Source organism: Orbicella franksi, chromosome 9, assembly GCF_964199315.1.
Source record: "Orbicella franksi chromosome 9, jaOrbFran1.1, whole genome shotgun sequence".
NCBI lineage: Eukaryota > Metazoa > Cnidaria > Anthozoa > Scleractinia > Merulinidae > Orbicella > Orbicella franksi.
Genome location: NC_138153.1, coordinates 30,352,185 through 30,378,891, shown reverse-complemented (window position 1 = coordinate 30,378,891; position 26,707 = coordinate 30,352,185). Strand labels below are relative to the sequence as shown.

At 37.6% G+C, this 26,707-nt stretch overlaps 2 protein-coding genes across 4 annotated transcripts in view; one reads left to right on the top strand and one right to left on the bottom strand.

Annotated features, from left to right (window-relative positions):
• LOC145497547 (protein furry homolog-like) overlaps positions 1–5,374 on the bottom strand; it is a 70,844-nt gene extending 65,470 nt beyond the window's left edge. The window contains exon 1 of the mRNA XM_081477362.1: positions 5,185–5,374. Within this exon, the coding sequence (XP_081333488.1) occupies positions 5,185–5,269 (85 nt within the window). The 5' untranslated portion in view covers positions 5,270–5,374. The remainder of the gene's footprint in view (positions 1–5,184) is intronic.
• On the top strand, positions 3,760–25,181 carry LOC145497550 (POU domain, class 4, transcription factor 3-like). 3 transcript variants are annotated; one of them, XM_081477366.1, is made up of 4 exons: positions 3,760–3,956; positions 6,128–6,175; positions 6,352–6,381; positions 6,484–18,843. In XM_081477366.1, exons 2-4 carry the CDS (start codon positions 6,128–6,130, stop codon positions 7,285–7,287), a joined length of 882 nt encoding a protein of 293 aa, XP_081333492.1. In that variant the 5' UTR covers positions 3,760–3,956; the 3' UTR covers positions 7,288–18,843. The 3 variants fall into 3 exon arrangements, 2 of the variants coding, with proteins under 2 accessions (XP_081333492.1, XP_081333491.1); XR_014050697.1 differs by lacking the exon at positions 3,760–3,956 and adding an exon at positions 20,132–25,181 and having other exon boundaries at positions 5,932–6,175; positions 6,484–12,701; XM_081477365.1 differs by lacking the exon at positions 3,760–3,956 and having other exon boundaries at positions 5,932–6,175.
• The last annotated feature ends 1,526 nt before the right edge of the window (positions 25,182–26,707 follow it).

Below are 26,707 nucleotides of genomic sequence, written 5' to 3'. Positions count from 1 at the left end.
GAATAGCTAGTCTTCCTTTTGTGTTTGTATTGTGGCTAAAATGTTTACGGTAACACAGTAGAGAGACCACATGTTTTTTCGCATTTCTGAAAGCCTGTTTTTAATTGCACTGTTCGTTTACATGTGCAGTTATTTTGCGTTTAGTCACGGAATGTGACTTTAAATGAAATTTCTTCGTCCTATTGTCTGAAAATCGTCGTTTGATAGATTAAGCAATTTTTTTGAAAGCCACGCCGTCAGTTTATATAAGAGCACGAACAATGCTTTTAGCGCTAAGGAACCTGTTTCTCGTAAAACAGAACAATGTGGAAGATTTCCAGACAAGTTTGATTTTGCTTTTTGTGTTTTGTGTCGGAGACTGTTGATCGGCTTCTTTGCTACGCAAGCTGTGTCGCTTGGACACAGAGAAGTCACCGGCTACTGGTTGTTAGAGGCAGACGCTTTACTATGCACATGCATGGTTTTTCTACATACATGTGCTTTGACGCCTAGCAACCAGCACCGCACTACCATAGACACGACTGTTATTTCACGCCAACTTTCACTCCTAAGCTAGGCTGAAAAAAATTGCGTTGCAGTGTATCAAAGTGAATTACAAAACCGTACAAATCAAGTGATATCAGTCAGCAGACAGATTCAATAATACAACCTACTTCCACCACCTTTTTGTCATTGAAAGTCTCAATCTTAAAAAAGTAGATACAAATGTGATATTTGCTCACGCAGGTCGTTTTCAGTATATACAGCCATTGAGCTAAAGAGAAAGTTCATCTAAAGCTCCAGGCGGTTTGAATACTTCGTTTCTTACTGATGAGCTTATCGCGCCGTGTCTAGCATATAGATCATAATTCCTTTTCTCCCATGGCCACCTGCTAAGACTTTGATTTAATATCTTACAAATGAGGCTTAGCACATCCAAAGCTAGAATTTTAAAAATCTCAAGGATTATGCCAACGACAACGATAGCATATATATAAGATTCAAACGAAACCGATAGCAATTCAAGGATTGAGGTTTTTCATCCTATGAAAACCATATACCAAAAAAATTAAGGCTCTCTATAGTCAACTAACAAATTAATTGCGTAAACAATCTCGCTTATGAGAAAATAAACTATTTAAACAATGATATAATTTTATAGCTTCACAATGGGCGCAATTCCACGCCTTTGGGTTTCAATATAATCTTTCTCATCGGTTTATGACAAACATTTCCTCAGACATTTTACGTTCAGCATTCTTTGGAAGAAAAACTAAAGATCCCCCTTATAAGATTCTTTCTTTTGCGGAGAAGGAAGATGTTTAAGAATACCGGCGTCAATGAGCGAATTTTTATTTCAAAGAGATCACTTTAGAATAAAAACTTAACAATCTTTAATTAAGAATTTGGTTGAAATAATTTGCACGGAAATAATTTCTTCCTGTGTGAAACGTTATTGCGATTTCAACTCAAAGTAAATAGAGCAAGAGCAACAATATTAAAAATCATCTCATAAAAACACTCGCACTCGTTCTCGAACGAGAACACCTAAGCAGAAGCGTTGTATCATTTTTAAGGCAGCTATTGGGGGTAGATTTTCTCAGACCCTAATTTAAAAGCCGTGACACTTGTTCCATGAGAAAATAAATCACGCCCTATATGGTGTACAAAAAGAGTCTAGAAAATACTTTAATACTGTAGTTTTCTACTAGAGCCAAACTCTATAACATATATATTTTTTCCAAGGGGCCAACGACCACAAGCCCCAACAACTTCTACTCAGCATATAAATTTCCTTCACAACGATTTTAGTTTTGCTTTGCTTGTATTCATACACAAGATCTCATAACGTGTGTGGTTTTAAACATTTCGTCAGATCAAGCCCGGTTAATGAAGAAGTAAGCCATCAGAGGCGTTTCCCTTTTTCTTGGATGTATCTTTTAAAAGCAAGGATTTGGTTTTGTTATTACAACTGTTATCAGACGTTGGTTTTACTCATATGTCTGTTACATAACATCTACAACGGTCGCTCTTACAACTTAGCGGAAAGTGGATATTGAAAATACGAAAATCTCTCAATTACCTCTACAAAAAACGCGGTTTCCTAACACTGGAACATTTTCCATGTTCACTTCTATCGAATAAAAACGTGACTATTTGCAAATTAAACGATAAGAGAGTGTTTTTCATTTCACTGATAAAATCTACTATACTTTCCCTTGGAGCAGATTAATACTAAGACGTTGTATTTGCTTTTCTGTGTTTCCTAGTTTTGGAAATTAACGTTTAAGTATATGTAAATGTTGTGGAGCTTTTCAATTTGTCTCCCTAAAATTCCTGAAGATTTTCGAATGGCAACCTAGGTTTTTGTAAGCATTGCATGTTTTCTGGTAGTTTCGTTGTACAATATTTAAAATAAAAACATGTTTGAGATAAGAAGTATATTTAATTCACTTGTTTCTACTCGCGATATATTTTGAAAGGTATCAAAAATGGAAAGAATTAGTCAGCAAAATTCACAGAATACCGAACATTTTCACTCTTGAGACAAGTAAAGCATAAAACGTAGAGTGCAGAAAACGAACCATGGTGGACCGCGTGGAAAAACACCAACAACCGTGAAGAAAAACGAAAACAAAGAAATCACCAAAATTCATGCGCTATTGAATTTGTGGGAAACATTAGAGCTGGTTCAGATTTCAAACTACTTCAAAACGCTATGTCGCGTAAAAAATGGCCTCTGAGAAATAAAAAATGGCCATTTCCATTTTACATCTACTCCTGTATACCAATTGCATGGTTATCAAACACAGCACCTGCCGTCCATCCTTGTGAAGCAAAGCAGCACCAGTTCGGTGAATTCTGGTTTCTTAGGGTTGCATTATTGTTTGCTCGAACCAAAATAGAATATGCGATTTCGCAACACTATAATTTCGTAGAAATGTAGGCTTTTAGATATTAGCTTAACATAAAACTAAGAAACTGTTCTCGGTTTTAAAGCGAAGGCTAAAATAAAATTGAATTATCGTAATGTTCTATGGATGGATTTAATTACATGGCATGTCTATGCAAGAATATTTTGCATCGGTAACATGAACTCTTTTTTCTAAGCTTCCTCAATCAAACGTTTTTCGTCGCGGTGATAATCGAGTTTCTATCTCATTGGTTGCGGCTATACAGTAAATAAAAACTTTTCTTTCTTGGACGTAATTATAGAACCACAGGGGATAAGGAAATAGGTAGAAAAAAACAACGATAAGACGAATGACTCGAGAGTCCAATTCACGTAAAAATGGTAATTAGATCTTTGGTATTCGTCAAGGTGAAAACTACGCTCGCTTGATTACACTTTGAAGAGTCGTTCTACTTTAGCTTATTTTGAAAATATAGATATGTTAAATGTTTCTTACCTATGATTGTTGTTTTAATTTTTTTTCTCGTGTGAGTGAGTTCTTTGCGGTTAACTGATAGCCTCGTAAACGCACCATGAAGAAAATTCGCTATGAACGTTGTCACCCTCGAACAGTAAGCGCGAGAGGTCGCGGTAATACGTAGTTATTTCGACGCGTATTTGTTCTTTGCCGTTTCCGTGGAAGCTTTGTAAAGATTTGTTAACGTTGATAGCGCTGGTATGCATACATGAATATCGCTGCACCTCGAAAGCTGTTCAGTTATGTACGGTCATGTACACACTGCATGGCAAAACCGTCTATTTTTAATGGAATACTTGATAGAGTTTTACATAATAAAAGTAGAAAACATTAATTTTTACGAGGATACGCGTTTTCTTCTCTCGGCGTTAAGGGTTTCACAGAAAGCGGCGAAAAGAGAACTTCGCTTCTTTTACGACGAGTCAAGTTTTGGTAGTTGCGCTTGGGAAATTTTCTAAAATGGCGGAAAATCGACCAAGTGAATCAAGATGCCTTCATCAAAGGCGGCGCCGGGAGATAATGGACTCCCTCAAAGATTGGGGTTAGGTGTGTATCTTATATTTTCCCTTTCTGTCTTGGTATTGAATACACTTTTTTTCGCCTTGTTTGGGTTCGCGTTTTGCCGCTTAGACCTAGAAAATAAATTCAAATATAAGCAATTAGCATTTTATCAACACTGTGTTGAAAAAAATTGGGAAATTTGCATTGGCAATCATTTTCTCACTGGGAGATTATTTGGAGAGCATAACAGAAGTCCTTGAAGACTGCACGACTCTGGGAAATCGTTGAAAGGCGTTCCAGAGGAAAGAAAAAGAATTCACTATTTAAGTTTGCCTATAAAACGAAAAACCCAGTATTTCTTGAACAAAGGACAGCTGGGATTGACATCTGGTAAACATAGCTTCATTTGTTATCGTCTCCATTATATCAGACCTATATGGGTATTAGAATCACAACGATTTCCATTGTATGTGTAATTTGCGTCAGATAAGCTCTGCAGAAAGAGAAGTTGGCGATTACTACTACGTCCTGTCAGAATTTCTCGGAATTTCACACAACACGTCAGCAGGCAAATTCTTGAAAAGCTCTTTCAGATTAGTTATCATTCCGTCGAATAAATCGGAAATAACCCAGAAAGATCTTAAAATATTTCCAAGAAAATGGAAAACATTTTTAATCAAGACAGAATAATCACAAGATGGAACTAAAGATTTTAAATTTTTTTGCGTAAAAAGGAACTTTCAATGAATAAAACTAGAGTGCTTTTAATCCAAAACATTCGCTCGACTTAAAAAAAAAATTAATGCGGCTTTACATCATAGGCTAAGAAAACCGAAGAATTTTCCATTACCATGTCAAGTTCAATTACCGTCAATGTCGATTCTTTTTTTTCCTTTTTAGCGAGCAGGACTATTAAGCTAAGGGCGGAGCGAGAACAATCTGTCATATTCAGTTCCTAGTTGTATAGTTGCAATGTTTTGAAGTTCCTTGGCGAATAAAAGCTTGCCGCCGTGTGCCAATAATGCTTTGCATGAGAGCCCAAAAATTCTATCTCACGCCGAGTAATCAGCCGGGAAAAAAGATAAAAACGAACACGTCTTTCGCTTGATGGTAATGAGTGAATTCACGCACACAACGCAAAAGGTAATGATTGCGCATTCACGAAAGGACGAATTTAAAACTCTGACAACAATACGTCCAATTCTGCGCTCTGTTAGTTTCACTTTCATGTAGTTTACCATCATTAGCTCCGCGAAGTTTGTTTTGCCAATATTAATTCTTAACCAATGAAAAGTGATAACCTTCGTAATTATCTTCTTTCCAGCAGAATTCATTAATATAGGGCTTAGTTCATTCATCAAACTAATTCTACACGTCCAGAAAGGTTTAGTTTGGTGGCCAATGGCGCTATAGCGATGGGCTACCCCTTACACGTGTGTGGCGTGTGCCAAACAATAACCCGATTACACTTGAATTGGAAATTGGCAAGAAACCGCGTTCATTGGTTCTCTTCTTTATTGAGGGGAGACTGTAAGTGCGTTAATGAATTTTAATAAAGGGATTAATTGTCTCAAGCCGATTTGTTGGTAACAAAAATGTTACACTTCAACACACAACTTCACGCATGGATACCGCTTGGAAAAATCTCGCTCCAAAGCTACGGAGACGAAAAATTGCCGCGAACGTTTGATAGAACTACGCAGTTATAATTCCCCCAAATTCCACTAGTTGTTTAGACCGGTGCTAATCTTGTCAGGCCTTGAAAAGATACCCGTAACTGGTGATTGCCGAAATTTTTTGTTATCAATTTCCCCCCGCAGATGTTTCATGAATGAGTTATTTTTTCCCAGCGAACCGGGTCAGCCGAGAGCTGGAACTCACGACCGTGTCAACTCGGACAGGTTCAGCTGCCGTTATACGCACGCGCAGTATTAATTTTTAAACTGCGCTTGCGCATGGGTTTGGAAACAGGTGCATGTGAAGTGCAAATGTTGTTAACACAATGATAATGATTGTCTCTTTCTTTACGGGCACTCTCACTGCATTTAAGAACATTTTCACGCCATGCTAGCAGGCTTCAGTTCGCAGTGAACGTCTCCGAGATGAATCGCGACAGTTTATTGAATAAGACTTTAAGTCCTCCTCTGTCATCTCGAGTACCTATTTCTCATTCTAATGGTATTTCTTACTCTAATTCTTCGCTTTCCGGAGGTCAGATGAATGAGCCAAGCTGGATACCCTCGATTCGTGGATCTACTCACTCGGTATTTATTCTGAAATTTTTATTTGATGCTTTTTGTAATGTTTGCGTTCGCGCGTCGGCCGCTCGGTCTCGCGTAAAGGCGCTCGCTCGTCCGCTCGCTCGCAATTTTCATCATCTAAAACTATTTCTCTGACTTGAACAATTTCAAATTAATATTTTTATTCTTTCTTGTTATAGCTGTCTTTCCCGTCAAGATCTAACAACCTGGTATGTGATAAATAAAATAAATACAACTTGATCGAATTCATTTCCGTTAGTCAACATTACACTCTGGTGCTTAAACATCGTTTTTCCCTTCCTGCATTGTAGATTCCTCCAAGTGTATTTGATGGATTTGATGACTCGCACCTACTCTCCGCCTCGCAGCTCGAGCCGATGCCCAAATATCTCTCGACGAAGCCAAACAAAGCGTCCGGCTTCACAAGTTTGCACAGCTACCACTCGACTCACGGGCACGACACGAGCACATATGATGCGCACGACATTCTGGATCAAATCTCGGCCTCGCTGCAGCCAACAGTAAGCGAGTCTGCGTTTGATAAACCGTTTGAAACGCCATCGCCAGTCACCGCCACGCCTGTGCACTCTTTACACTCAGCTATCCATTCCGCTATTAGCGTGGCGGCCAGTAGCGACGATGTAATGAACCCGCGAGAGCTAGAGTGGTTTGCAGAACGCTTCAAACAAAGACGAATCAAGCTCGGCGTTACTCAAGCGGACGTGGGCGCCGCACTAGCACATTTGAAAATCCCTGGCGTAGGATCTTTGAGCCAGTCCACGATTTGTAGATTTGAGTCGCTTACACTGAGCCACAATAACATGATGGCGTTAAAACCCGTGTTGACAGCATGGCTAGAAGAGGCCGAGAAAGCGTACAAATGTAAGAATACAACGAGCCAATTCCTTCCTAATTCGGATAAAAAGAGGAAGCGAACATCGATTGGTGCGGCCGAGAAGCGCTCGCTAGAGGCCTACTTCGCGATGAACCCAAGACCTTCAAGCGACAAGATTGCTTCGATCGCTGAAAAACTAGACCTTTCAAAAAATGTCGTGCGGGTATGGTTCTGTAACCAGCGACAAAAGAAGAAAAGAATGAAATTCTCCGTTCATTGAAGGCTCGAAAAAAAACTGGAGTAAAACTGAATTGAATTTCCTGCCGGAAATCCCAGCAAAAATCGCTCCATGGATCGATCGACGTAAGCGCAGATGCAGACACCGAGTGGTCCACAGCAATTTGGAGTAAATTACAAATGGTGAATTTTATTTATATTATAAACGAAAATTTTTGAGTCAATGAATGAAGCAAGCCCTGATTTTTATTGCTGCTACTATTAAGCTACAAAAGTTTTAAAAATAAGATAGTAGTTCGCGTCTTTCTAAAGAACGAACGCGCTCGACTTTGAGTGGAAAACGAACTCCGTTGGAAAGCGATGCCTCTGGGCATTGCATTGGAAGACGTTTCGTTATCTTAACGAAACATGTCGAGAACAACTTAAGAGCCCGCAGGTAAATAATATTCAGTGTATACCCTATTAGCTTAACAACTAAAGCAAGAAATTCCTAAGCACGAATCACTTCCGCCAGTAGTAAAATTATTCATAGTTCATATTGCCACAATTTCGTCGAAGTAACGATAAGAGTTTCGATTTTAGGCCCGAGGTTTGATGATAATGAGGCCCGAAATTATTTCGCCTACACCTGTTTCTTTTTGGCAAAATCAATTTCCCCATTTATGAAAAGTTGAATGTATTACTTGCAATTTATGTAAATTTGGAGGTTCTTTGTGAGGAAAAGCCGTTAAGACGTTATTAGTTTAGCACAGAGTCAGTGGAACGACGGAAAATCGTTAAATTAGGTGAAAACAAATATGAAAACGTCCATCGCTTTTCAAACGGTTTTTCTTCAAATAGAACCACCACAGACATCAATTACGCGCCCGGGTTTGGCTTTGTTCGCCAGTGCAGTCCAATGAAATTCATCCTTTTAATTGCTTACAAACACTTCAGTAAAGAACTTACTGCTAGATAGAAATAATGGCATAGGCCCGGAAAGTATATGTATTTAAATATATATTTTGAAATTTTATACGTTGAGGAAACTTTTATGAATTAATCTTTACGATGTATATTTATTAACGCTGTACAAATTTTACCGCTAGCACCACAATTTTAAGTCATTTTCTGAATCTCTATTTCGTTTTTAACTCACTGGTGCTGCGGGAATGTTGTCGATGGTTACGTTATCTGAAAGACCGGATAAAAATGAAAACCAGTGTTCTCAATTTCCAGATTTGTAATGAATTGTGCTTAAAAAGACGAGAAGTTTTAATAAACTGAAGAGTTCGAGGAAAACAGACGAGAAATCGTTTTTATTTGTTTTGCTTTTTGTAGCGCGCTGGTTTAAGACCACCCGTATCTATAATTCCCTTGCGTGGTACATTGTGGCGAAGGCTTTCTTGATTAACAGTCGCTTTTTGTCCGTCTTACAGGTTGTTTGGTGAACTAATGGTGATTTCGATGGCAAACTATTGCTGAGAAAACCGAGTTGGCTCGAAAAAACCGCGTTGTGTTCTTTCCGAACGACATTTTTCGGTTATTTTGTCAGCGAGATAATATCATAAACCCACAAAATGAAAAAGTAAATTAAAAGGGAAGTAATTTTGGGAATTTAAGACGGCATCTTGTGAAAGGCACAGAAGAAACCACCGCCAGGCCATTACGTAGTATCAACGAACTGAACGTGACGTGGCTGCAACGCGAGAACTTTAAACTCTTTTATTCCTATTTCTAGAGAGAATTTTCTTCTTACATTTTTTGGAAGCGTCGTTAAAATCGAGAAAATGCGTGAAATCGAGTGCGTAAGATGCCCTCCTTCAACTTTGAAGGGAAATGGCTTGGTTTGAAAGTAATTATTTCATTTTCAGCAGGTGCGCGGATGGAAACCTGCAATCTCCCGCTAGGATTTTCATTTTGAGATTTCCCATACGTACTTAAATGATAATTTCACGAAGTAAGTTGTATTTAGAAGTTTTAACCACAGTTTATGTAATCGAGGTTCGAATCGATTCTGGCGCCATTCCTTGATGGAAATGGAAATGTGTCGCTATTCGGCCCACGACCAAAACAGAGCTGATTCGTTTAAAACAAACGCGATGACATTTACACAAAAGCCTGCGCTTTCTCTAACACCGAAGTTGAGAAGCAACATATTTTTTGGATCGTAAATGGCTATCTTCTCTCACGGACCCGTTTGTGTCGCGTTTTTAAGTCGTCAAATTTACCGCATTGTTGGCAGTTAGCACGTTGTTTTTTCTCGTGGTTTCAAGCGGTCGCACGTGCTAGTTTATAAATGATACTACCAAAAAGTTCTATCCCTCAAAAACTAATTACTCCAAAACTATGCCTACAGAATCCTATAGGAAACAAAGCCAAGCCCTCGGGGAATGAAATTATTTTACCGAAGGTTTTTAAATCCAGGATAGTTTTCACGGAAGCGCTTTTCTCGAGTAAAACGAAACAATTTCGACGCTAACAAAGCGCAACACGAGATCATCTCCCAAGACAAAGACGAACTTCTAGGCAGCTGTTGTTGTATTACATACGACCGACGTCTCCAAATAATACTCTTCGCTGGAAACACTTAATTAGAACTCTTCCAATAAAAATTTTACCGTAAACTGAATAAACAAGACTGGCTATTCCCGTGCGTGTTTATGCCTTCAATCGAAAATCCAGTCTTTGAACAAACGATAACTAGAGAAGTGCGCAGGTATTTTCCTTGACACATCTGTAAAATTGAAGGTAACGAAATATATGAAGAAGGATTATGATAAACTAGTGTTTGAAATATCGTAGAAGCGGCAATTTTTGAACAGTTGTAAGAGCTTTCTACAGAGGCCGGTTAAATTAAACCTTGCTTGAAGTAATAAAAGCAATAGTTTTGCAACAATGGCTCGTGTTTTTTATGCTGACTATCGCTTCAATGAGCTACCTAAACATAAAAAAAAAACTAAAATAAGAATTGGTGACTATACGTTAGGTAAGAGAGCCATGTATTTTCAAATGAAAAATCATGAAAAATGGTATGTAAATTTCACAAAAAAAAATTGAACACAAGACCTTGTGAAATGAAATAAAATTGGTATCGTGAGGTGAAGATATTGCATATTTTAGCCAGGGGCACAAAGTAACTCCTCATAACCCAAGCTAGTTAAATTAAGGAATTTTTCTAATTTGCGAAATAAGAAGCATCACTTTCTTGCCGCAGTTTGTTCATTGGACCCTCCGTTCTAGTTACCAGAGTTTAATTCTACGTGCCTTCACTGCCTCGTCTTGGACCTGGTACATGAAATAGAACTAAACTTCAAAAGCTCTGGGAGATAATTTATACTCCCAAATAAAAGTACCGTAAATAAGCGTAATAAGGAAGGCCAAAATTGATAAAAAGAATTTTTAGTGCTTCGTGACACAAAAGTTGCCTAAACCTATGTGAAAAGGATGAAAACTTGCTCCATCGTTATCGGCGACCAAGTGAAGTCTCCACCCGGTCCGAAAATATCCTTGTTTTGAGAAACGCAACAGTCAGCTGTGTGAAAGCCAGAACCACATAAGCGAAACCTACAACACCTGTCAACTCGAAAATTACAACGACTCGCTAGGGGAGAGATACAAAGATAGACTTCCTCGCAAACATCGAAATTTTTAAGTGATGATTCGTTCAATGAATAAGTTGGTAAACATGTTCCAAGGCCCGGCAAAAGATACTACAAAGTATTCCAAAAGCTTATACGGGTAGACGTTGTTGACACTGAAGTGTCGTCGCTTTTCTTATTTCCATAGAATCGAATATACAACAAATGGAGTTTATTTCAGCCAGGATGTGTCACAAATTGAAGCTTATGTTTTTTTTTAAAAGAATGAAAAGAGAATCTATCCATGCTTTCTATTGCCAAGGATAGTAATGGAAGATTCTTTTCAATTGATATTTCCAAAACAAACGGAATTCATGATTATGCGAGGTAGGAGGTAATGAGGAAATATAAACAAAGTAAAATAATAGTTTTCGTATGGAATAAAACCCATCTACCTCTCAGTCTTACGCTTTAAGGATATTTCATGTTACAGAGAAATAAATTTCAATATTTACTAAAATTTTAAGTAATAGTTTCATGCTCTACACACTTGCAGGTACTTTCATAACTGGTTCCAGTCTCAGGTCAATTTTCTTGACTTGAACACTGACCTATGTCCTTCCTGGCGGCCATTTTGAATTTATCCTTGGCCTTGCAATACGATGAAAAACAAACTTCACTCTCACGCACAGAAATAGTGCTACTAAACTCCATTTTGGAGTGTCGATTGAAGAATGCAAGTATTTTGAATTCCAATAATGCGAGGACGAAACTGAAAAACTTTGTAATTTCGTTTTGGTGCCGTCGCCATCAAACCCAAAGGCGATTAATTACCATACCTCAGCTCACATGAAAAGCAACTGAAAACACGAAGATAAGAAAGTTGTAGCGACGCTACGAGTAGATAAAATTAGCCACCAACTTAAATATTTCATGCTAACATTTGGAAGCTACAAAATTTTAATTATGTAGGAATACGACTTTGAGGCTGTAGAATAATTGTGGAATAGATGCAAGTCCACACAAAATGGAGTTCTTGTAACTGAGGTAAGATGTGTCGAAGAATTGCATCAATGTTTGCATTTTTGTTAAGCTATTGCTCAAAAAACATATTACTACAAGAATAATCCTTTATAGTTGTGTATATGTCGCATGAAATATGCAGCGCAATTTTAATAATGGCGTTTTCTCGCAATCGGAAAAGTTCAGTTTTTGACCTGTGGAGGATGACATATAATAAAAGCTAAATAACTGAGCACAATCATGTTGTCAAATATAACCCTGTCAAATATATTGCGAAGAGATGAATTTATAAAACAGAAAGATTGAAATTAAAATTTCTCCTCAGTGAAGCAAGAACTTTACTTACAGTACATGCATTTTAATGTTTTTAACTTGAAATCCTTTCATCACATTAGCGACTTAAATGGTGGCCAAACTGCACTGCAGCAATGGTTTCACTCCAATATTTGAAGGTTCTTACCTTCTTTACAAGTTCATTGACTGTTGAATGCTTAAAAGCATGTAAACTTTAAACAACTAAAGATCAGAATTATGAAATTTTAAAGCGTTCAAGTGTTTTATTTATTGATAGAAAAAGGTAAGTCGCCGAACGACAGAACAAAACAAGATATTTCAATCCTCATTTAAGGTGCACATGGTGTCGAAGGCTTTGACATGACAAGTTTCACTTTTTATTATTTAAACTTCAGTACAAGCGTCGCGTCAACGCTTGATAATTAGCACCACATAAACGTGAGTTTCGTTATGAGGAAATGTGAAGTTTTCGGTACTACACAGATTAAGCGTCGATAACAGATGAGTTCATCGACTCAAATACCGAAACTCTGGCAAGCTATTTTCACACCGATCAAGGCTTAGCGAAATTCTTCATCAGGTAAGATTGGGTGATTTTAGATCGAAGTACTTTTAAAGTCTAAGACATAAATGTCACAAAATATCTTAACAGGCAAAACTTGTGCCAAAATAATATTTGTGTCCAGCTGATCTCGGAGTGTAAAATGAAAACGGATTGTAATTGTCTATTCTCCTCACATAAATTTCTAAACTTAAAGCAAATTTTACACAGAATGGCTGATAATGAAGTGACTGCAAAACGCATTGTAAGAAAATTCCATGGTAATGAAGTGTATAATTTTCAGTTTTCGGTTTTTGAAATTTTGTTGCATTTGACAAGCTTATTCGTCAGGACGCTCTACATACATGTCAATAGAAAGCGGCAGATTTTGTCAATATGACGCTTTTCAGCAGATATAATATATATCTCTACCAGCTAGTTCATTTGTCCAAGGAAAACTAAGAATTACGGAAATTTCATTCACGAAACGTGGAATATCGAAATTTGTCACATACATCCTACGTGCAATATAGGTCTTGTATACCGTGTGATATCAGTTGAATGAATCGTTGGTTTAGATAATTTTTCGAGGAACTTATAATAATACTGATCGATATCGAAAAAGCAAAGAACGGCCAACAATACTGACGACCTTCGCGTTTGCATTATAGAAATAACCATAAAATTTTCACAGTTTGAGAGGAAATCATATCATGTGATACTTCCAACAAGAAATAGTAAACTTAACCAACCACCTGCCTCGCGAATGTCTTTGTATTTACTGAGGAAAATTTGAATCATAGCAGCTTATACTACTGCCTGGAGAAAAGCTCCGAGAATAAAGGATGACGAAAATAGAACAAGCTTTAAATATAAATCAAACTAACTCAAGGGAAAGGGCTTTTACATTCTCTGTAAGCTTTTAACATGAGAGTAAATTGTTTTATGAAACTCCTTAGCAGTACTCCGCTAATAAGTAGAACATTTTGTATTATTTTATCCATTCTGTTTAAAACTATACTGTTTATAATTCCGCCCTTGAGCCACCGAGTAAAGATGTTTCTTCGAAGATATACCGCTTATGAATTGAATGGGCAGTGAGAGATTTTAAGTTTGAGTAATGTATACCTGTTGTATAGACTGGTCGGCCACCAAATAGCGAAGCATACAACCACCTGTGCTACCAAACAATTTCACGTGCTTTGGTTTGAAATTTGCAAGACGTAGGAAGTCAATTTATTTCATAATCACAGAACCTCGCTCGCCCCAAGTTGTTCAGTTCATCCACAGGCAGCATTAAATCTTTATTTAAAGGCTATTCGACTGAAGAGCAACTTCAAATATACAACTCAGAACTGGCAGACAAAATATGGAAAGATTCTCACGGGTTTTTATGGCGTACTCGCCGTTTGCTTAGAATCTTAACAATAGTAAATCGCCAACGTTTATATTTCTAATTATGTCACATGTCGCAGAACAGGTCGCGGTGGAAATACGTGAGATTGTCCACGTTATTTTAAAGGTTGTTCAATAGAATTTAAATACCGTTATATTAAGAGTGACAAAAGCCTATATATGCAGCTAACAGATGTCCTTTCTTTGCTAAAGGTTACTGAAATAGGTGAAATATTGAATTGAGGAATTCAAATCAGTAATTCGATACGATATCAGAATGCATGAATTTGGAGTAAATCCGGTTTGCAATGAATTTACGTTTCACCACAACCTTGCCATTTTCTCCTATCATTGAAAACTGCGTTCCACTTTGTTTCAGGTTTTTATCAGTAAGTTCATAGCTTGAAGTGCAATGACTCCAAATCCTTCATTCTCTTTTTATTAATTCTTTCTTAGCTAACATGCTTTAGTACTTCTCATCATTACCAGTTTCATGTTTATATATTCGCTAGCAGCAATGTGGACAGTCTTCAATGAAAACATTTACGCTACATCTTCAGGGATTGTCAAAATGTATTGATTTAACAAACCAAACTTGAAATTATTTATGATGGTGGAATGCACATCACAAACATTACCAATAACATGTTATACATCAATTTCGAAAGTTCTCTTGTAAAATTTTAAACTTATAGCGAAAAATGTTACGTAGGTAAATAATTGCGTAAAGTTGGATTTTGTATTCTGGGGCGGTGTATTTTGCAGTAATACTATCGAAGAAATTTCCCTTTGCCTATAATAGTTCTGATTATTACATATAACTGTTCATGCCATGTAAAATATTCTCAGTTATTTCCAGAATGAATCTAGAAGATAATTCAATAGTCAAATAAAGGGTGTGACATGACAATCAGATGTTTTAAATTACGCGCTGTTCGTATCATCTGGATCGAATGCATTGTGGACAAAACGAGATTGAGTAATGCTTCTTTCCAGTCATTACTGTTAATTTATTACACCTGAAGATGAGAAATATCATTATCGTCATTACTTATCAGCGACTTGAGGTCATAAAAAGTCACTCCAACTGCAAAAACGATTTTGAAATAGTTCTTCCAACTAGAGTTGACGTTTTAAAACCTGACTCTCCATTATGAGATTCATATTCATTTGAAAGCTACTAACTTTCCTCCAGTTCAGGTCAGAAAGACTGTTTTACATATGAGCGAATGCCGGCATTTCTTTGCAGATGATTTCTCTTTTAAAATTTATTTATTTGGACTTATCTAAAATGAGTCATTTAGTATAACAGAGTTTACAGATCTAGTAAGATTTTAAGTAATTGTTGTGTAACGAATTATCCTATCTAAATACTTTTAAGCTATGGATGGAACGTACAAACATGCTAGACCATATCTTAAAACTTCACCAAAGTCGTCAAGCACACTAGAACAAAGAATGAGACTAATTTAGAACTTAGACAGCCAGATATATACTTGGACGGGTCTAAACATGAAGATCTCGAGATTGTTCTTTACATATATTTTCTTGTCGATCTGAAGATCTTCTTTGTTCTAGAGGCTGCAATCAACAGGATACATTTTCGTCCTTGCAGGGTACTAGACTGATTATTCAAACTGTTTTTCTTTGCCGACAATCATTCAGTGAGCTAAATTGAGAATCAATGGCACTGTCCAGAATTGCCATTGTTTCAGAGAGGTTAATACGTTTAATATCAGTCCGGTGGAACCTTACAACTGACTTCGCGTTTTACACAGTCGCGTTTTACGCGATCCCTTAGCATGTCGCCAGCAAATTCAACCAGCTATGACTGAAGGTAATTTAATACACTTGTCTTGTTTACAAACTGTTGTTCATTCTGAATCTTAGGTAGCTAAATGCTTATCTTGGTTTTGTTTTGCTTGTTTCATTAGCATGAAGACTGACAATTGGTCTACCCCTTATGGAAGGATTAATATTCCATCAAAATCAGACTGTGTCAAAATGCAGCCTCATATGGTACTCATGTTTTAAAATGTCGTTTATCCTGAATCTAAGTTTGCTCCTTATCTTGTTTTATTTTCTATTTATCGCGTTAGCGTAAAGACATTTGGAGTATATCTACTCTCAAGGAATGGCTTGATAATCCGTTGAGGTAAACCGCCGGCACATTTCCCTTTTTCTCGCAACAAGCAAGTTCCTCCTCCTTGCTCTGTCTTTCTATTTATTTATTTTTGGTTTCCGTTATCCAGTATACAGGAAAGTGAAAATTATAGGCGTAAAGGAATATGATATAGAAGCCAAATAATGAGAGAGAGTTAAAAGAATCCGTGAAGACCTTTCTTTATGTTCGTACGCACGCATGTGGAGATTTGGAAAAACGAAGGGAAACAGAAAAAGAGAAAATTATACAATACGCGCCAAAAAGCACTTTAGTATATAATACTTCATGCCATGGCATGGGTGAGGCATTCCAAATCTAGGGTCCCGTGGGAGATATAATATATGTTTACTAGGATATCTGCATTTTTCTTATACAGAACTTATCGCGGAAAGAACTAAAATATCGCTATATGAACGGACACTGGTAATGACAGCAAGCGTAAAACTAACTTGAGAAAGGATTAAATAGCCAGAAAAATGTCGCGTTATGCACGGAAACTTGTCATGAAGGTTAACGAAAACCTAATTTGAGAAAGTACTAAATAGCCAAGAATACTGATGTCGATATGTGCACGGAAACTGGTGAAAACTGTAAATGATGCCAGAAAAACGTTTATGAAAGAATTTTTTAACAGGTACCGCGTTGACAACCATGATACTTGCCAGTCGTGTTGAATAGCAAGTCAGATTTTCGCGCCAAAACACGACAGCTGAACCACGCATGTCACTTAACCTGTAAATTGCTTTAAGGCTGACATTTAGCGGTACGTTTGGCAAATCCACAATAAACAAAAGCAAGGAGATTAATATTTATAAACATTAAGGAGGAGAAGGTTATTTTTAAAGTATTATAATCACGTTTGAAGTATAAACTCACTGACAACGACTGATGAGAAGGGAGGTTTCTATTTCTTCCATTCCTGTTTTCAAAAACGCACAGTTACCGATCTCATATTCGCCTAATGTGAAAACACAGTCAAGACTCGACTTAACAATTTTACCATACTGGGCTGCGATGTTCGAAAGTCAGTTAACGCTAACCCAGGGTTAAAAGTTAACCAAAGTATTAATTTTCCTTGTATAAAAATGTTTTCCACTGCCTATGTTTTGAGTAGTTTGAGATTATTCAAACTCAAAACTGAAGGACAAACTATATAAACAGAAAACCTCACCGAATAGTTACAAAATTGTTTCACTAACTTAGCTTAATCGGGCTTTGAACACCCGGGCATTGAACTCCCATGAATCCAGTATATACAGAAGACCCTATTTTTTAATTCGAAAACTCGATTCTATCATGCTCTTGAGAACGACTTCAAACTATACTACCGACGGACCCCGGATCCACCCTCAAGGACTAATACCAGAAAAAGGTTACAGGAAATGACTGAAAATCAGAACAATCCTGGACTATCGTGTGCTTGGCACATTCAACAAAATGCCACCCAACGAGATACTTCTTTGAAGTGTGAAATCGTTACTCAGTTTTCTGATGCCAATTGTCCCAAAGCGTTGTTGGCATATTACGGTTGTGGAGAGGGAGGTGACGACGAACTGAGGTCCTTCTTTTGTAAAAGGGTGCAGTGTCCCAAACTTTTGACTAGGATTCTACAACTTAACAATTTTCTGAGCCCCCTTGCCCCAGAGCATTGCTTGAATGCTATGGTTGTGGAGAGGGAGGTGAAAACCAACTTAGGCCATTTGTTGCAAAAAAATGCAATGTCCCAAACTTTTGACCAGGATTGCACAACTTAACAATTTTCTCAACCCCCTTGCCACAGAGCATTGCTGGAATAGTATGATTGTGGAGAGGGAGGTAACGACCAAATAAGATTATTTTTTGTAAAAAGTTGAAGTGGGCCAAAACTTTTGACAAGGCCGGATTGCAGAACCTAACTTTAGCAGAAGAAGCACGCACTGATGTAGACAGGCGGATTTTTGTTGTCGGCCTCTAAACATTTTTTGTGGCACTAGTTGAGAGAATTTAAATCATATTATCATGGTGAACGGTGAGAAATTTGTCCTGGACTACATGCCTTACCGTTATCTTGTGTATAATTTGGCATTTTCTATGAAGACTGTCACCTCAGACTACTATTAAATATTCATGGTGTTACGTGTGCTCTTATTCCATGTGGCTTAGATCCAAATCTTATTCTCGATTTGTCGATGGAGGTAAACTATGAGAAAAATCTTCTAAAGAGCAATGGAACTTAATTTAATCTTAATAGCAAATTATTTTGCACAGTTTGTGACAAAAAACAGCGACAGACTATGCTAATCACTTATCCTTTTCCCTTTACAGAGGAAATGAAGCCAAACAAAAAAAATAAATTGGTAAAATGCAGTTACTTGTAGTAAGAACGATTCTTAATTATCTAAAAGTAATTATTGTTTGGAATAAATTTTCACTTGGAATGATAAAAATTGGTTTCGAAAAAAAACGTTCTTTTCTTTACTTGTGGGTGTGTTAAAACTTATTGTGTCACCTCTAATATAAACTTGCTGGAAAGACGTGGATGCTATTTCACGTAAGGGTCTGTACAGTTATAAAGTGCAATGGTAAAGTCACACTCAGACCTAGACTCAATACCCGCGCAACCACCCCTCTCCCCCTATCCCTCCCCCCCCCCCCCCGCCAAAAAATAAAAAATAAAAAATAAAAAATAAAAGCTTAGGGAGAACCTATCCAGCCTAACTCAGACCAAACTGTCCGATACTGCAGAAGCTTATCGCCGGTTTCCTGGAAATAAAGAAAACTTTACAACTCGCCCTTCCAGCATTTTGGCAGGCTACTTTCACTGCTCGCCGGTACTCGTTTATACTGCTGGGTGTAGAGAGGTGCTGTGAGAGTAAAGTGTCTTGCCCGAGAACTCCACAGAATTTCTCCGTCCGGTGCTCGAACCCGGACCTCATGATCCATCCATAAAGCCAACAATAAGGCCGCTTCCCTTATCAAGGGTCCCAGAAACTTCTCCGTGCGCAACGTTAAATATGGCAGCTGTATAGTTAACCAAAACGTAAAAATATGGTTGGACCCTAAACTTTGGCCAATAACGTACTGTCACCCGTTCATCTTTCAACTGCAGAGGAACTCCGCCTACGACTGCCACAGTATTGTAAACATCTCGTTATTACGCCATTTTCCTCTCGCCCGATTAAAAGCTCGGTCAATTTGCTTTTCGTGCGTTATCTCATCTGATATAACCAGAGGAGATAATGGATAAATACGAAAGTAAAAACCGAGCAAGGTTGTATTAACTTATCATTAACGTGCCAATTATTTTTAAATTAAATTGTGCCCCGTTGACACCAACATGTTAAACATGTTTGAACGTAGTTTAACTAAACAAGATTAAAAATCAGTTGCTCACACCTTACATATCCCACAACTTAACAAAGTAAAATCCTGTTTGATTAAAATAGTTAGCACGGGGATTTGCAATTTGTCTTCCCAAAATGACTGCAAAGCGTAATCGAGAAATTGGAAAAAACCTAAGCCTGATTTAGTTAAACTAGTTTAGTTGGTGTAAGTGCGGCATCACGGTCGACACACACAAGGGGACTATTCCCTGCGAATAGTCCCTGAACTAGTCTTCTGAAGAGTTTACACGAAGGGACTGGTCGCAGGGACTCGTCCCACGAACGGTTCACACGAAGCGTTTTGAGGAACAAGTCGCAGGGACTTGTACCAAAAATTCACACCGGTTTGAATTCGTGGGACTAGTCGCAAGGACCAAATTTTAGTCCTTGCGACAAGAGTTTGTGGCAAAAATGATTAGTTCACACGATGGAACTTGTCCCCTCATGTGTGTCGACCTTTAGGGTGTAGCTAACTACGAACAGGAGTCGACGTGCGAGTCAGTCGTGACATCATGTCAAAGGGATTTCCTTTTGTTTCTTTTCTCTAGGTGAAAGGTTAAAGTCTGCAGTCGAGCCAAAGTCACCGTCATGTAGAAGCTTAGATATAAGGTTCAAAAGGTTCTTAAAAACGTCAAAAATGCGCTGGTAATCTAAACGTTTCGGGCTTAGCCCTTCTTCAGTAGGTGGGATGTAGAAGTTTATCCCGGCTTCCGTACCCTCGATGGAATGCTAGTTCGTCACCCCCTACCCGAACCTCCCTTCCCCTCCCTCAACCTCCAGCCTTTCGTCAAGTGGTAGTTGCTGTACAGCTGTGCCCATTTAAACACCAGGGCACGGAAAGAAGCTGTGTAAGAACGGTGTTTTGCCCAAAAACACAACACCATGGTTTACATGTCGTCCACTTGGTCCACATTTAACCAGAAAACAATAGGCCGCGCATTGGCGCTGTTCCTTTCTACTATCTACTTTTCTTGCAGAAACGTTTTAATCAAAAACTTCAACAATCCAAGCACAATTTACCTTACTCCTACGACTAAACCTCAAAGCGATTAATTTACACCAGCTTTCAGTGTTACGTGCATAGGCGACATTTTTCGACATGCTATGTAACCTGGCCTACGTAAGAAATATAAGCACAACGGATTTCTTTTCGCTCGAACTCGACTTTTAGTCATGAAAGATTGATTTATTGACATCAGAATAAGGCTAGGAGTATGAAAGAAGTCTTTCTATGAGAAATAAATCGACTGTTTTGAATGCTTACGTCTTTCGAATATTATAAGCGATAGCCGCCCAATTCTACCGGAAGTCACCATTGAGAGCCGATCGACCACACTCAAATCGTCTGATTTATCCAGTAAATCGGGAAAAATGCAAAGTCCATAATCTTCTTCAGACATTTGAGGTCTGTAATTATGATTTATTTGTCATTTTCTTCCGCTAATAACCAGAATAATTGCCATTTTCACGGTCTTTCAGCCGTTAACATAGCATGTCGAGAGATAGTCGAAAGATGTCGCTTAAACACGTAACACTAAAAGCGGATGAAAGATCAACTGTCAAAGACAATTAGCTTTATTTGGGACCAAAAAAAATAAAAATCAGAAAATCGAAAGCTCCAATGTTTGGGGCGACGCTGTATACTTATATATACGTAACCATTCATTTATCTAGTAGAATACCACTCTTAACTGCGAGTGAAAAATTAATATTCTTAAAAGTTGTAGATTTAGACTCAGCAAAACTGAACATAATTTTTACGTTTGAGACCTACTTTTTGTGAGCTAAATTCGAAATGCATGAAATGTGGTATCATGCTCGGAGTTTCCTCCCATCATATTTGTTATTATGTGTATGTCTGGATCCATGAAAACAATTTTTAAGAAGATCTCGCCCACTCAAGCCTTTTTTTATCGCCGGAGTAGATGATATAAAAATTTAACTGCTCTCTTTTATACTTTTTCGTGCTCTTCTCTATTTTTTAATCGATAGGAGTCAGTTTTGAGGCCTTTAAGAGAAACAAAAGTTCGTATAGGTCATTTGGTGCAAAAGGAACGGATTTTTCATGACACGGTTTTCATAACCTGACCCCAATCATATAATAATGTTTCTCTAAAAAAAAATCATAAATGCTCGGTCTAGGCCATCAGCATTATTTCAAAGGAAGTTACTCGAAGTCGATTAGAATAGCAAAGGTCTAAAGTGTTGCGATTAGTAACGTACTGATCACAAGACGTAGTGTGCATTCGTTTTGAAATAGACACCATTCGACTGTTGTACATTGTAATATCCTGTATGACGACGTTCACAGGATCCTGCTCGTCAAAATATGATTTCACTACGATCACTGTACAATTAGGAAACCATGCAGAACACACAGGAGTGATGGGCGAACGCAGGAATAGTCCTTATTCACAAACAAATATCCAAAGCATCAAAGATGAAAAGAATGCAAAGACGTTTGTGAAAATTTCGCGCAAACGAGGTTTGGTGGTGAAATTTGAGCCTGTGACGTAATCATGCACCTCAAGCTCGCGTAACCATGGTTATGAGGTTACAAGACACAAAACGTGAACTAGACTAAAATGTATAGAAATATAACATATAAACGTTTTCTGGTAATACATTAATAGTAAATCTCGCAACTCTGTCGCAGAATGAATTTCATCGGCTCCGTTCAAGTTGGCGATTTCGTGGCACTTTCAAAATTGACGTATTTGATAATTATAATCTGATTTTACATGCTACTGAATTCATGGTGTTTGTAAAATGTAAGCCAGAAATTTATTTTGAACGAAGCAAAACCCAAAGAAAACCAGGTTTAAAGTAACAAAAAAATATCCGTAAATGTATTTTGGAGGTAAGATAATTGCGTAAAACACGACGCAATTTATTACAAAAAATACATAAATTTAATGCATTTCTTGAAAACAAACAAACAATTTGTATCCTTTCAAACGACGTTCTATCAACAAAATAAAAACAAGGGTTGTTTCCAGCCACAATATGTCAGCGAAATCGCGATTTCCTCACTAGTGAAGCCCCGTCAAATACTTTCCAAATGAATAATTAATGATCAGCTTAAAATTTTCCTGGGAAATATTGGTGTATGGTTTTATTAGTGAAGTTTAACGAGCCCCGCCGAGTTGAATTACCGTCACTTTGTTTTCGACTATATTGCTAAAAAAATTTCAAACACAAAAATTAGTGGTTGCTTAAGGTTGTCCTATTAAAAGTCAACATTATCATGGGAAATTAATGTAACTTATAAGAACTTCCGAAACAGCTTGGCTAGGATGCAAAACATCGATTTTGTGTCCTTGCTAATATCAAAATTAAACCTTATTTTCCCGGCCTTTCTTCTAGTGATATTTTTGAAACTCGAATCTTTCTTTTCACGTTATCTTATACGTATAAAGAATCGAAAGATTTCGGCGACACCTTAAAATTAAAACTGACCGAATTCATTTTTCTGTGTTGCGAACAAAAAATTTGAGCAAAGCGAGTAAAACTGACATGGAGTAGAATATAAACTTCAAAACAGGTGGACTTAGAATGGCCATTTCCAACCGTCACAAAGCTATAGTCAGAGACTGAAAAAGCCCACAAAGGAAGACATTTATTTAAAGAGAGAAAAAGGATTGTCAGGAATAACGTAATAGCAGATACATGGTTCCTTATTCTTAGTTCTGCCAGGCATTTTCTGTCTAGGTTTTGCACATTTAAATTCTGGTTTAATGTTTACTGACAAACAGTCCGAAGGAAATTTCGGCAATTTTTGCGATTTTGCTCGTTTCGGCGCTTTTCAGTTGAAATTTCTCCAAGATGTTCTTTACTTAATTAAGAGAAGGTGTTTAGTGCATCTCAGAATGTGGGAAGCTCAATGAATTTGTAATATTGGCCTATTTACACAGCCAACTTAATAACTGCCAATGGATGTCATATGCACTGCTAAAAGCAACAAACCTCCCATTATGTTTTAAATTTTTGATAACTTTCAAAACCGTTTTTGCATCTTAAACAGTTACCTCGAGAAAATCGCTTCTTCGGCTTTCTTTGTCCTTTCCTCCTTAATGTTATCGCTCTTCCAACTGTCCTTAGGCATTTAGTGTATAAAGACGAGATTTTGCATTATTTTTGTGTAATAAATTCTACCAACGCAAAACGATCAATTCATATTAAACATCAACTCGCGATGGGTACAGCACTCATTAACCATTCACAGAAAATATCGGTGGTTGTTAAGCCGTAAAATGCAATTACCAAACCTCGTCTTCCTGCTCCTTAGCCTCAAAGAAACTGTCTTCACGATGTACCAGAACATCTACACTAGAGTCGAGAGTTCATCTCACTTGGAACGATCAGCCTTTTTGGGCGGAGTTCATCTTAGCTCGATTTCACCGAATCACCCAGGCGACTTTTCAAGGTAATAGAGATAGCATGGCTCTTTCTCTTAGTTAACTCCCTATTTAGAGACTACGAAAAATAATAACTCTTCACTAACCTCCTAACCTGGGACGACCTTCCATGACCTGGAAATACCAGTTTTGATAGTGCAAGTTCTTCCGTTAAAATCCTGCTTTACGTAATCAAGACCGGTCGTAAAAACATCAACCCATTTCGACTTCGGGCAGTAGTCCTGACTCGAACTTTACGCATTTCTATCGTGATGCGTTATGTTAAAACGTGAATCCAGATGACCACCACAGAATGAACCTTCTGTTTCTTAAATTTGTCCATATTTCTGGGATTGAGGTACACGAACAACTTTTAGCGGCGAAACTTTCGCCTTCTGTTTGAGCGGGTGGTTACGAGGGCAAGCAGGCAAAACATTATTAAAAATTTGTGAGTAATGGCTTTTTGTGAGCCTCTGCGAGTATAAAAAATTAACGCGTGCTGTCTAGTTTTTATGGCAGCACAAACACACCTGTATAAATTGCGAATGAAATTCGACTCCAGTTTCTAACCGCTCCTTTTAAAAAGAGCTGAAAGCAAAGGAACACCGGGTCGTATGCTTTGAAATCTCTGCTCAGTTTACGAAACCGCAACGACAGAGTTTTGTCTTTGGTCGAGTTTTGGCGCGTTTTTGTCATCTTTGATCTCTGTTTCGCTACGGGCTGTGTAATTGTGTACCCAAAGTGAAAAGTTTAGAATCATTTGCTCATAATAAATGATTAAAAGGCACCTGTTGTAGTGAAAATTGTGAATAAATTTGGGAGGATACTAAAATTTGAGGCAGTCAAGTCTTCCTTTTACAACGAGGCCCGATTTGACTTTTTCCGGCTTTCATTTAAATGAGTGTCTCCAGAGAATTAATGGCAACTTCGATTTCGTGGCTTCCCATAGACGGTGCATGTTGTTCCTATTTCGTAGCCGCAATATTATTGCTTATTAAATAATAATGATCTACAATTCATCAATTTGCCTTCCCGAAAAATTTTCTCTAAGCTAGATGTATTTTAGCCCCTCAACACGAACTTTATTCAGTTTTAAAAATGATTCACTTTAACCAGTTTTTGTCACAGCAATTGCATCTATTTACATCAGTTCTGCTTAACAGAAAGTGTCAATCCATGCATTTGACATCTACAAGAATATGTTTACGTATTTTTCCTTGTTTTCATTGTTTAGGGAAGCGACAGTAGCAAAATACGTAAGAAAATTCATCGAAATGTAATCACGCGTCCCTCCAAAAAAATAAACTCTAAATGGTGAAAAAAGATTTTTTTTTCTCACCTTGTCAACAATGTTAAACATGCTTTCCAGGTACATTAAGCGATTTGCCATTATTTGAAGAGTTTTGTTTTAAACTAAACGCCTTAAGATTACTTTCTCCTAAACAAAAGAGTTTTGATGAAGCTTATTCGGATTTTAGACTTCTTTTCCTGACTTCTGCTTTGGTTTGCCCAAGCCACCGCAAAAGTCGCACTAGAACTAAAGAAATCCTTTATTCTCGATTCTCAATTCTTTATTCTCGCTACGTAGTAAAAGCGTATCTTGTGAGGAACTGTAAAAAATGCAACCGCGGCTGTAAGGCTTCTTTAGAAGATATTTTAGTGAGAGAATAGAACGCTTAAAAATCCCGAGAATTCCATCATCAAATCGAAGAGAAGTTTTTAATACAAATGGGTCGATTTCATTGCGTATTCTTTCAACGTCTTATCCATAATTATTGATTTAAACCAAACAAGGAAAATTTCCAGCTTCCTTAATGCTATTCATCTTTATTTAGATGGATTAGGACAACTAAAGTAACAAAAAAGTATTTTCGACAAAACGTCGCACACACAACAAAAACAACCGAAGTGTTTCCGATAATACTTGGTCCCGCGACAAGAACCCGAAGTGTTTCCGATAAAGCCTCGGGCACTTGAGAAAAATATCCGAACTATTAAACATAAAACTACCAGTGCAAAAACATGCAATAACTCCCGAATTGTGTCCGACAATATCTGAAGAGCTTCCGACGAACTCATGTGTACACATGACATCAATACCCAAGGTGTTTCCGATTGAACCACGATAAAAATCCGCATCAAGCAAAATTTCTTACGGTTGACAAAATACGAATAGGAGATATTCTTTTCGTTCCCTCGTCATTTACAAAGGTGAGTGAAAACCTTAAAATGTTATTAAAAAGTATATAAAACCTTGCGGAAAGGAAATGATCAACAAATACCCCTAACGCATCTCGAATAACGAATTTCTAGCTTTCTGGCTTTCCTAGCTTTTCCAGTGTTTCGAAGGCTAGATAACGCTGACAACGCTGTACACCGGATAAATCGCTATCTACTGGATATGGCGTTAACTACCTTTCGAACAACCTGGGCCTGATTGCTTCACTGTTACCAGTAATTACACCTGTGTTTGACCGTTTATGGAAAATGAGTGCTGCAAGTGTTGCTCAGTATTAAATTTTTTCGCCGGTAAAAGAAAGCTCTGTCGGAGAAACGCCGCTGAGCGCAGCACATTTGGTGAGTTTTCTATCTCGAACATACAAGAAATAACAGGCAATGTTATTGCGGCGGAAACTACAAAAAGCCACGAAATGTCACAATTAACTCAACTACCTAGAGTTTGATACGGACATTTAATCAAAAGGGCTTGTAAAAATATAAGCCTAA